The sequence below is a fragment of the Plasmodium fragile genome (assembly GCF_000956335.1).
Source record: "Plasmodium fragile strain nilgiri unplaced genomic scaffold supercont1.26, whole genome shotgun sequence".
Taxonomy (NCBI): domain Eukaryota; phylum Apicomplexa; class Aconoidasida; order Haemosporida; family Plasmodiidae; genus Plasmodium; species Plasmodium fragile.
The window spans coordinates 37,864-50,694 of NW_012192606.1; the positions used below are offsets into that span (position 1 = coordinate 37,864).

The 12,831-nt window shown below is 39.5% G+C and overlaps 2 protein-coding genes across 2 annotated transcripts; one reads left to right on the forward strand and one right to left on the reverse strand.

Annotated features, from left to right (window-relative positions):
• Positions 1-1,182: 1,182 nt before the first annotated feature.
• On the forward strand, positions 1,183-6,310 carry AK88_02593 (uncharacterized protein; the record flags this gene model as incomplete). Its single annotated transcript, XM_012480218.1, has 2 exons — positions 1,183-1,303; positions 1,455-6,310. 2 exons carry the CDS (start codon positions 1,183-1,185, stop codon positions 6,308-6,310), a joined length of 4,977 nt encoding a protein of 1,658 aa, XP_012335641.1.
• Positions 6,311-7,645: 1,335 nt separating this feature from the next.
• On the reverse strand, positions 7,646-8,719 carry AK88_02594 (ubiquinol-cytochrome c reductase, iron-sulfur subunit; the record flags this gene model as incomplete). Its single annotated transcript, XM_012480219.1, has 1 exon — positions 7,646-8,719. One exon carries the CDS (start codon positions 8,717-8,719, stop codon positions 7,646-7,648), a length of 1,074 nt encoding a protein of 357 aa, XP_012335642.1.
• Between the last annotated feature and the right edge of the window lie 4,112 nt (positions 8,720-12,831).

Here is a 12,831-nt window from a genome sequence, read left to right on the forward strand (position 1 = left end):
TTTTTTTTTTTTTTTTTTGCAATGCTTCGCAACTTCGCATCTCCGCAATTTTGCTGTTTCCCTTGCCCCACTGCTTAATTGCTATATTGTACCTTTTTTTTTTTTTTTTTTTTTTTTTTTTCATTTTTCGGCGTTTTAAATTGACTAATATGAGGGAAATGGAAGTCCTGTGAAACGCTTATCTTCATATTTATCACATGTAAATGTACCTGTATGGGACTCTTATAAAAACGCGTGCGCCTTTTGTAAAAGCACGCACAAAAAGCGCTTTCGTTTGTTCGTGGTGCTATCCATTTGTTTGCGGCGCAACCCATTTGTTTGTAGCGCTATTCATTTGTTTGCCATGCATTCCATTTGTTTGCAGTACCGCCTGCTTAATTCGCAGCGCTATCTCCATTTGTTTGCTGTGCCGCCCGCTGTACTTCGGAGCGTCGCCCATTTGTCCCATCCCCAACCCATTTGATCTTCCCAATTCGTCGTTTCCGTAACGTGCCCCTTTTCCGCATCTCAAGTCCAAACGAGAAAACGAAAAAAGACACAGAAACGGAGCCATCCCCCTATTCTGCAGATCACTCCCGGGGAAAGTGCAATACCCTCAAGGCAGTAGACCCATTCGCATAACCTTTATGGGCGCACCTATACATGCAAGTACATATTTGCATGAATATATTTGAGAACACGCAAGCACTTCGGCCAAAGCACGACGCAAAACAGAGTCAATCATCGAGCACGCGCATGCTGACCGGAAACGTGTCGAGGAAGGGATCACCGTAATTTGAGGCACCGGTTGATGAAACGGAAGAAAGTACATGCGCAGATACGCAGACATGCAGGTACACAACTCTGCAGCTACTCTACAATTACCCAACTACGCAACTGCGCAGATGCACCCAGGATATACATGCCCCCACGCGATCGGCCCTCAAAAGTGACCAGACTGGTTCATCTTTACGTAAAACAAACGATGCAGCATGCGACTTCTCAAGAATCTAAATAAGTGCCAGCGCACCTGCAGAAGTAGCCACATAAAATACGCCCCGCAACAGTGCTCAGTGAACGCTGCATACCAAAGGGGACAAGCATGGGCAGTCTTCAAAATTGCAGAGTAGCCAGAAAGCTAAATAAGTGTAAACAAAAAAAAAAAAAAAATCGAAACGTTACTACTACGGAAGACAAGGGAATATGATATGGTGGTTTTTAATTTCAATAAATTTTTTGTTTTTTCTTATAAAAAGCTTTTTCACCCCCAAAGATACGACTTATATGAATGACATAAATAAACATCAAGACAGCGCGTCGACAGGTATGTGTGTGTGAGGTGATCCTGAGAGGCGCCCCCCGGGGTCTTCCTGGCTAGAGGCAGATCGCAGATTTGATCAATGCGTTACGTCCGTGTGATCACTTCACACCTGAGTAATCATTTGGCCACTTCCCCCCTTTTTTTCCCCATTTAGAAAAGTACATTCTCGGCGAAAACTACAACTTGACGAGTCTGAACCTGAAGATCGACTTCGGCTCCCTAGACACCGGGACGAAGATAATCGAGTACAGCAAAGGAATTATAAACATTCGATCCATTCAACAGTACGACTATGACAGTTACATGCTGACGCCATGCAATTCAGACATCTGGTGGATCTACTCATTCAGTGACATTATACATATAGAGAAAATTGGATTAGTCTCACTAGAACATTATGCGTCGAATTTCAAAGTCATTGAAATATTAGGGAGTGATGTATACCCAACAAAAAAATGGAAAAAGCTAGGAAAAATTGCTACCAATTTTACAAAAAGTTTTGAACTCTTTAACATATATGATTATTGTAAAAATTACGATGAAGATAATTGTTGGGTCAAGTATATGAAATTTGTTGTCCTGTCTCATCACAATTTAGAAAATAATTATTATTGTACCTTGACACATTTGCAAATTTTTGCATCATCTGGTGTTGATATGCTCAGTGATAAAATATACTCAGATGATAACATCACTCAGCTTGAAAAAGATTTCCACGATAATTACAAACATGAAAAAAATGAAAACATTCGTGATCATGAGGTTATAGAAAATTTGGAGGTTCTCCTTGAGGACAAGGAACGCATGCACGGTGGAAGGGGCACTGCACCAGGACCAAGCGACCGTCGATATGGACAGAGACACATAGATAAGAAGCGTGACCAGGATGCACTACACTCAACAGATATACACACTACCGGAACCATCACATCGGAGCAATCCCCCCCCACGCCCTCCTACTTTACCCCATTCGAAGGATCCTTCTTAGATCCAGAAACGGTAAAGGAAGAATTAATAGACACTGATCTTATGGATTCAAAGGTAATGGACACAGAATTGATTAAAAAGGAACTCATGGACATGGAGCTCATTGAAAAAGAACTAATGAACTCACAACTTGTAGAGAGAGACTCCAAAAGTGGTAACATGAACGAACCGTCACTTGATAATTTAACAGAACAAATAGGAAACGTTGATGATGATAAAAGAGACCATGAAAGGAACACCATCAAGGAGGTTGAAGAGAATAGCAATCAACACAAGGAAGAAGAGAAAGACAAATTTAGTGTGTCCTCGACTGTAGCCACAAAAAATAATGTGCTAGGCCAGGAAGGATACAACAAGAATGTCTCACCTCATGCGCTAGTCATCCTGAACAAAACTGTGAAGAAGAAATATGCTGTACTTCAAAATTTTAACAAACTCAGAATATCCAAGCTTTTAAAAAATTACCGATTCGTCAATTACAAAAATGTGGTTAACAAGTACATACCTTACATTGCACACCTGATGAGGTATAAGGACCAGCTCAACTACGATCACTACAACGTGAAAGACGCCATCCAAATGGATCGCTTCCTCAACCCCGTGGATGATGTACTTCTTGGCGGAAGCACAGTGGAGAAACATGTACCGACCCGTCAGCGATTTCTTTACCCATTCCGTGTGCTCCAGAGAGGTGTTTTTCCAAAATTGTACAGCCGTGTGAATATCCCAAGACACGTTCCCCTGCACAGTGGAACAAGTCCACACACTGTTGATAAGAGTACCATTCCAGCGAGTCCGAATGGCGCACCAACAAGGAAACCTGCCAAAGTGCACTGCTACAACTATGGGGCTATAAAAAGCGTACAAAATAGTATACTGCAGAATAGGCGTATATACTCCCTGCTCACTGTATGGAAGCCCCGTCTTCTGTGCAATTTCGATATGGTCTGCTTGAAAAAACATGCGGGAGATATTAACAAATTGCTTACCTTTAGAAGTAACTTAATCAAGTCCACTTTGCGAAAGTATCTCTTCTTCATATCTGGAAAGAGATTGCCCCGCCTAAGAAAAAGGAAGTATAAAATTTTGAAGAAAAAAAAAAGGAAAATCAGAAAAAATAGGGGATTGTTCAGAAAACTCTTCTTATTAAAACAGTTTAATAAAATAGGACACATAAAAAAATTACACGCTTCTTATTCACCCCGTTTTTGTTTTCCAACATGCGATGCATCGAGGTATCTACCGCACAAGATGGGGGAGGACGATCCCCGCATGACTTATATATGGGAAAAAATGCAACAACAGAATAGAATAAAGGACCTGCAAATTATGTCCCCTCTGAAGGAACAACCACAGGACGGCTTGATAATGATGTACCTGTTCCATGAACTAAGAAAGGGACACGAGACACACAATTTGGAGAGTATCAACTGGTGCTTTGATTTCATGATGAAGTGGAAAAACATATTCAACTCAGTATTGCTTATGTCTTTCATGAGTTATGCCTCACTAGCTAGTCTGTGCTACCGTGACAGGTGTGTGGATATAATAAAGAATGGGCTGCTTTTGAAGAAAAAAAATAAATCGACATTTGAGAAGGAACTGCACGGTCTTCTTTTTGCGCATTCGGACACAAGCAGGACTTGCAAAAGGCACGACCCTGTGGAGAGAACAGATTTGTCGTACTATGCCTGCAGGGAGGAGGATGAAGAGGAGGAGGACGCAGATAATGCGGATTATTACTTAGATGGGGAGTACTATGCTGATTGGGAACTACCCCGCCCCAGGGAGCCGCTCCACTCGAAGGACCTCTCTATAAATCACCAAATTAGGGCCGAAACTCCCCCAACCATTAACACCTTTACGCTGTATCTGCATATGTTAAGATGCAAAAACGTGCACTCGCGCTACCACACCATGGCGCTGATGAGAAACCCCAGGGATATGAAGCTCATGTCCAAATGTGTGGCAGATATATGGAGTAGTCTGTCTAGTAGCAGAATTGGAGAGGACATAACGAAGAACAAAAAGTACGTAAGAAGCGTCATCTCGGATCATACGGCAAATTGCACGATAAATTACTTTTTTTCAGAAAAATTGCCCACTTCTAAAAGTAAGCTAGTTTACGCCATTTCGACTAGGATGGGGAATGCCACCCTCATGTACCTGTCCCGTAGGGTGAAAAATAGGGCAAACTTACTGCACGCCCCACAAAAGGTGCTAAGTGTACATGGAAATGAAGAAGAAACTTTGCCATATGAAAAAAAAGCCCAGTGTGAAGCGATTACGGAGCTTCTTGTAGACCTAATTACAGGTCGTATATCGGTTTGGAAAAACAGCTTAGGATGGAAAAAAAATGGCTTAGCGGAAAATGACCAGAGTGCGAAGGCAGCTAGTGGCAACCTGCTGGAGGAGTCAAAAAGGACATATCACGAATTGCACATCCAAAGGAGTCAACGTGGTCACTTCGATCAGGCAAACATGTGCCTAACCCTAAGCGAAATAGAAAACATGATATACTCAGACATATATCTAAAACAGTACGTAGATGAAGCGGGGATACATAAAGAAATGCACAAGAAAGACAAAATGAAAAATATTATAAATGTAAAGTACAAACAGAAAAACAATGACAAAAGTATAAAAATCTTGAACGAAATAAAAGAAACACAAGAAAGCAATAGTAAACTTGTTAACGAAGTGTACGATATCATTAGCGAATATGATGATAATAACGAGTCGAAAATTTATTCTGTCAAATTAAAATCAGGAAAACAAATCCCATTAATTATTAACAAACCAGAACATAAAATGCAAGATAAAATAATAAACACTAAAACGAAAAGAAAATATATTCAAGAAAATAAATTACAATATCTTAACGAATTTGATCATGTGCTCAATGATAACATCCAGTATGATCTGTATGAACAAAATTGCATACGAGAAGAAAAAATTGAAGAAAAAGCAAAAAATACAAGAGGACATGCCTTACTAACATTAGTGGATAAAGTAAAAACAATCGAAAATAAAAATAATTATGTAATTTCAAAATTGAAAGATGTAATAAAAATTACCAACAACAAAACCAAAATCATATATCACATGTTGTCCAATGTTAAAATTTTACAAAACACAATTAGCCTTCTCCTAAAATATATTATGATAAATGAAAAAAATATGAAAACGTTACATAAAAACAGAAATAAAACAGAATCCTTTTTTAAGATATTGAAAGATATATGCATTTTACAAATTAATGATAAAAAACATTTTGATTCACTCCAGTATATTTGCAAATATTTACAAGATTTACTATACGATGAGATCGAAAAAATATATCTTTTCGAAAAATCCACAAGAGGAGGCGCAGGAGGAGTAGGGACAGGTGTAGGTGGAGGAAGAAGAACGGCGAATGCTGCCAACGGGGGAAACACTTCTCCCTCCATGGGTGGAAAGTTCCCATTATGTGGTGAAGAAGAAGAAAATATGCTACTACATAATAAAAATGCCTTTCACGATAAAAACCCAAATTTTATTTTTAAAGAAAAAAAAAGAAATATATTCAATTTTTTGTATTATGAAAATCATTGTCATAACGACATATTCAAAACACCCCTCATTTATTATAATTCTTCAGTGGACAGCCTTCAAACATTTTATTTCAAAGTTTATAATTTTTTCAGGAATAATTTAACCATTTTTCAATACATTCTCTACAAATTCAGACACTACAGGAGGATCATTATCAGTTACATTACCAGGGGCCATGCCGGCGATGCAACTGCACAGTGTAACGGTGCACAGTTGAACGGTACACCGCACACCGGCGTGCCGTTCGGCGGATCGCAGTTTGGCGGCGCGTATGGACCTCCTCACAATACAAGGAACCTATACGTCTTCCTTTTGGGCTTCCTCCTGATAATTTTCGTCATAAGCAATTTTTTCTGTTTCCTCTTGTACAAGCATTTATCAAATAAGCTGAACACGTTCGTTCAGGGTTGCACCTGCAACAGGACGTGACGGTGCAGCAGTGGCGCAGGCGAGGCGAGGAAGACTGAACAGGAGGAATGAACAGGCAGAAGAAAGGACAGAAAAGCGTATGGATGAATAAGGAATACTCACACCGCTTGCGTGTACACTGCACCCATCTTTCTTGTGCACTCGTCCTTAGAGCGCAGCTCGCTCGTTTGCGTGCGCATGCTTACGTTTGCCCCTTCACACAATTGTTTTAGTCTTTTCACCCGCTGGGCATCTTTAAAAATGCCCCATCACGCGCGTATGCACACGTGCGCAGGCACACACACCTTCGCCTAGGGCCTACTCGCCCCTTCACCCACACGCTCATACACGCATTACCTGCACACGCGTGGATACCCCTTTTTGTAATGCCACGCTTCTTTTTTTTTTTTTTTTTTTTTTTGCGGTCCATTCGTCATTCTGAAACTTAAAACACAATTTTTTAAAAATATTTTCGATTCTATATTTTGTCCACAACGGCAAATTATCCTGCAGCACAAAAATTTGAAACGGACTACGAGGGAAAGATCGCCATACTTTCTCATGCTTACTTGGAATGTTGCATTTTCGTTTTGGCTCATTCCACGTATTCCCCTTTTACATGGACACAAATTTGTGATTGCATTGTCGATATGTTTTTTTTGTTTTCCCCTCCTGGGTACACATTGCGCACAGAATATGTGAACCCCCCCTGACGCTTTTACGGCGATCCGTTTATTGCCATCTTGTTATACAACGCTACGGAATAATAAAGAAAAGAGGTAGAGACGCGGGACCTTTTAAGACCACATTGCAGATGGATAAATGCACACACCATGGCTGACTCGTCCCTTTGGAGTCACTCGTACACATTGTCGCCAACCATTTCTTACACTATTGAAAGGTGCTCTGCTTATACCCAAATGGGTGCGCCATGAATACACACACACATGTGCTTATATATATTTATATATACATGGCATGGTGTTTTTAAAGAATGGCCTGTTTTGTTTGTAACAAAAATATGTCTACTTGGAGGGTAGGAAAAAAAAAAAAAAAAAAAAAAAAAATATGAACGAACAAAAAGTGTAGTGCGCAATGTGCAGGGGGATAAAAAAAAGGAACTGCTGGCGATCGCACTGTGAAGCTTCTACCTGCGTGAACGAGTGAGGTGGCCTTTGAGGTGATGGGCGAGGATTCAAATGGGTGGGTCCTTGCGTCGTTCCACGACTTATCCAGTGTAGGCCTGACCTCTATTGGGCATGGCTCTGCCATTGCGAGCGTCCCATGAGGGGTGTTCGGCAGCAAAAATGAAGGCAACCGCTTCTAACCCAGGCAACCGCTTAACCAGGCAACGGATCACCCGATCTTGATCGTATTCTCGTCAATAAACTCGTAAGGAGGGACCTCCAAATTGGACGGCGCGGGGCCCTGACGAACTCTGCCAGAATTGTCATAATGGGAACCGTGGCAAGGGCAGAAGTAGCCATTGTAATTTCCACCGGGGGCTGGAATGCAACCTAAATGTGTACACACCCCTATATTAACCAACCATTCAGGTTTAATAGTTCGGTCAGAATCTAACTGAGGGTCTCTCATAGTTTCCACCAATTTGTCATCCTCCCTAGCCCTCTGAATATCCTCAGGGGTTCGATGCTTAACAAAAATTGGCTTCCCTCTCCATTTTATTACAACGTGCTCTCCAGGGCTCACTGTCCTCATATCTAATTCTGTAGTTCCTTCTGCAACCAAATCTTTGGAAATCCAAAAGAAGTGCACAGATTTACATATGGTGGATCTCATAATTGAAGACATGATAAAAAAATACGAGGCACTTATAAAATACATAAAAGTTCTTCTATCTGCATTTCCACTTCTTAATCTATACTCTCTAAAATCTGGATGATAATCTGAGTTTATACTATCTGGGTTGGGTGCATTTTCAGCATAACCAGCTGGTCGAAAATTATGTGGTTCAAATTTACCCACTGAAACAACAGCAGGTTCGTTAGGGTTATGCCATACATCTGTTCTTGTTACATTAGCTCCACTAGCTAATTCACCTTTTTCTAAATTTGGTTTTCTTGGAAAAACGGGTTCAGCTGTTTGGTTATAATGGGCATATCTTGTCCTCACAAATATACCTTCATACTGATGTGGATGATTTGAAGGTTCAACCAACTCGGACAAATCCTCCACCTTCTTGTGGCTAATATTTTCCTTCTCTTCTATTTCCCACAGCTTTATATCATCTGCATGATCGAACAAATTTTTATAACTTGGATTTTCTAAGGCTGGTGGTACGCGATCGTTTTCTTTTATGTTATGATTGAAGGTTCCTCCAAAGGTCCTCTTGCTTATTTTGTTCAATTCGTTTTTTTTTAAATGTATTCTTCCCTTTATTAAAAGGTCAAAACTCCTTATACCTTTCATTTTCCCCTGTCCTTCTTATTTGGTTATGCTGTTATTTACCTATTTGTTTAGCTTTTTTTTTTTTTTTTAACTCCCTTTTCTCCTTTCTTAAAATCTGCACAAGTGGTTCATATTTCGCTTAAGACTTGTTGTGCGCGTTGGGTTTTCCTCTATTGGGCTGTCTTTAATTGGACTCCCTTTGAATCGACTGTTTTTTTTATTGTATAAACCACACAGTTGGGTTTTGGCTCCACTTGCAATACTGTGTTAACTTAGCTACGCGAGAAATTGTGTACGCTCACGAATGCTTGCATACCCTCTATTACTTGTTTCCGTTTTAAAATTTGGAGAACCCCGTCGCAGACCGTTCAGCAGAAAAGAAAATAATCCTGCCGATCACACGTGGGGTACTATTGCCAGATGGTGGTGGCCTTATATGTCGCCTCTCGCGCAATGAATGGGATACTAAAGCAGTGTGCGCGTGGAACTAATCAAAAAAAAAGTTATGCATATATATACGCACATATAAACATTGCACATATCATTTGGCGCAATTTCCCAACACTTTACACTCAAGGTGGTACATAAATGTCTTATACTTTTCTGACAGTGGGCAATTCATTACACGCTTTGTATACAATACATATATTCATTTATGCATTTTATATTCTTTTCTTGTGTTCAACCTTTTTTTATATATATCTTCTCAAATATTTCAAACTTGTGTCACAATTTTTTTTTGTTTTCGCAAATGTACCTATATACCTAGTAAAACACATTGGGAAACTTCCTTAAGCGCTAAAAGTGTACAAAAGGAAATGCGCATTTGATGCATCCCAACATGCCATAGCACTTGTGATAACTCTTTTGCCGAGGTAAGGATGCGTCTTTACCGCTATGGTGGGATAGTCGCTCACATAAGGGCAATGCAAAAGGGGAAACAAAAAAGAAAAAAAAGGAAAAATGGTAAAAAAAAAAAATAAAGGGTCAAGAAAAAAAAAAAAAAAAAAGGGGAAAAAAAAAAAAAAAAAAAAAAGGGGAAAAAAACAGAAAAAAAACCAACATGTTCATCCGCACATAAACATTAGTGTACGTGCAATAACAGGCTAATTTTTAAAACGCGCTGGGGGGCGGATACAATCACAAAAAAGTGACCTGATGAGAAATGCGGAAAAAGCCTTGCTTTTTAAAATTTAAGATTCCCCTTACTCCAATTTAGTGTAACCCGGGGGAGAACTTGCCGCTGCCCGGTGCTGACATAAACAGGGGTAGCAATGGCGATTGTGTGTTCATTCCATTAGGTTTGTGTTAACATGAGCGCGTATCCCCTCATTTTTATAGTGCGCATTTGTGTTGCCTGCAAATTGGCCTCCTGCTAGATTGTCTCAACGTGTAAATGCACCTCTCAGCAATAGCGCACCGCGCAAGGAAAAGGGTCATACAAGAATATTTCCGCGCATACCCAAGGCGGCGAAATGTGCAATTGTAGCAAAAGCCCCCCAAGGGAAAATTGCAAAAAAGGTAAAAAAAAAAAAAAATGCGCGCGGGGCGAAAATAAAGAAACCAAATTTCCCTACACATACTCCACCAAAATAGTTGCCGCTGTTATTCCCCCACATATATATATGTACATAAACGTATGTGTATACACACGCGCTTAGATATTGCATGCGTTCCCCGCCGTGCCAACCATTTTAGCACAGTTGCCATGGGGGCATCTAAGTCATTTGCACTGTTGGTCCGCCCTTCCATATGTCATCATGGAAAGCTGAAAAAACACACCCCACCCCATCAAGCAGGTTCACACAAACATATTTGTTAACCCCTGCTACGTGCAAGAGCATATAGGATATGCAGATTATACGATTCATGGGGGAACAGACACACATTTGATTTTTGCACCAAGTGCGCTCGTACCATTTGAAGCTTAAAGGAACAATGCACCAAAGGGGGTTAACCGCGCTGGTGGCAGGGAACTAGGCTAAAAATGGCCAATGTACTGTTTAACAAGCAGCATATTTCATGGCGACCATGTGGCTACACAATTTTGGAAAAAAAAAAAAAAAAAAAAAAAAAAAGCAAACCACAGCCGAATAAAGCAAAATGAAATAAACATAAATACACACAGTTGTTTATACATCGCCCCAAGCGCTGTTGTCACCCGTCTAAATGAGTAACTAGCTCAGACGTTTCCGCTACGTCAGGACACAACTGAAAAAGGCACCCCCCCCCCCCTATAAGGGTCTCTTTTATATTCTCCATCATTTTTATCCTTTTACGTATTCGAATAAGTTCTACTCTCCCCGCTTCCCACATATCTCTTCGTCGCAGTAACACTTTAATCCCAATTTGATAATTTCACATTTGGGTACACTCCAAATGTGGTGATCATTTGTTCGAGGTGAATGCGCTCTCCTTGTCAGTTGAAGAGAATCACATTGGATAAGCAAGACAATCAATTCTGCTCTCCCAACATTGTTCGTTAAGAGCAAAAGAGTTATATATATATATTTTTTTTCTTGTTAAAAAGAACTCACATATGTTAATAAGACAAAAAAAAAAAGGTAGCCATTGCCGCTATATTTTTTAAGGTGAATCACTACCAATTTGTAGGATGCACATATATTCTACATAAGCCTGTACAGTAGGTTAGACATTTTTTTTGTTATTTCTTTTCTTTTTGTGGGGCACTGCAAACATTCCTGCAGCTTATCCTAAGGTAATGGTTACCTGCGTGTGGCGGTGACATATTTGTCATGCTGTTTGGCCGATCTTACAATTGGGCCATTGTTAGGTTTGGAGGGTTTCCACCATAACCATTTCTTAATTTCACATTTGCGAAAAGTAAGTTCTGTACACCTCCTAAAATGTTGAGCTTCTGCACCTTGCAGGCTCTGCTGCGCGCGGCATTGGAACTCATTTTTTTTTTTTTTTGTTTTCTATTTCGTTGTAGCCTCGTATGTGTTAGTACTTACGAAAGAACTGCGGCGAAGAAACCTGCGCTCACGTTTGATGTGCGATTTTGAGTACATGTTTGAGTACATTTTTGCGTACACTGTGGGTGTGCATTTTTGAGCACATTTCTGCGTACAGTTTTCTTTCGAGCAGCGTCGCTACAAGATCACCAAGCAGTAAAAGCAAATAATAAGTAAAATATGGTGTACATGCTAATGGGCGAACCGGCGAATGGACAACGAAGCAGATTGATTTCTTAAGAAGCGCACTCATACGAAGCAATGCTACTTCTGGTCACAAGTTTTTGGACGTGAAGAGGGAGCAATGTTTTTGTTCCCACACCCGCCTTTTTATTTTATACTTTTATTTAACCTCAGTTCGTTCATATTTTTAATTTATTTACCCTTGCTTTTTTTTTTCAAAATAACGAAATTATAAAACGATCTGCTTACTCCTCTAGCAAGGCAGAAAAACGATAAAGCAGCAAAAAGTTTCCTCTACATGAAAATTTCAAAGCGATTTTCTGGTTGTCTGAATGTTGAAGAAAAAATTTCTGTCACATGTTGTACATGCATGCGCGTACATACTTTTTTTTTTTTTTTTTTTACCTGATTTGTTGCCAATTTTTCTGATTCTTCAGCATTTTCCGTACTTGTTTTCACTTTTTCTTTAAATTCCGTTCTTTTCGCCTTTTTCGCTATTTTTCCCGAGTTGTTTTTTTTTTGTTTATTTTATTATTATTTTATTTTTTTCATTTATGTGAAGGTGGACGCGCAAACTAAAGTGTACGCACATATATACATGTATACACATAAGTACAAATATAAAATATAAGCAAAAGAGGGAAAGCAAAACCCGTTTTGTACACATCGCCCAATTCTTTTTCAATTTTTCCTTTTTTAATTATGTATAATTGTGAACATGTCGATATGTGAAATGTACATGTGACTGCACATACAAGTGTACATTTTTACAAAACAGTGCTTTGCGCTTTGTGTTTTTTCCCTTTTTTTTTTTTTTTTTTTTTTTTTTTTTTTTTTGCCTTTTCACTGTTTTTTATGCCAATTCGTTCGATTTTATTGATGCATGAATTCGGAAAAAGGGAAAAGTGAAAAAAAATCAACTGCCACAGACTGGCTCCAAGTGGAATGCCTACAAGTGACTTAGAACAACTTGTG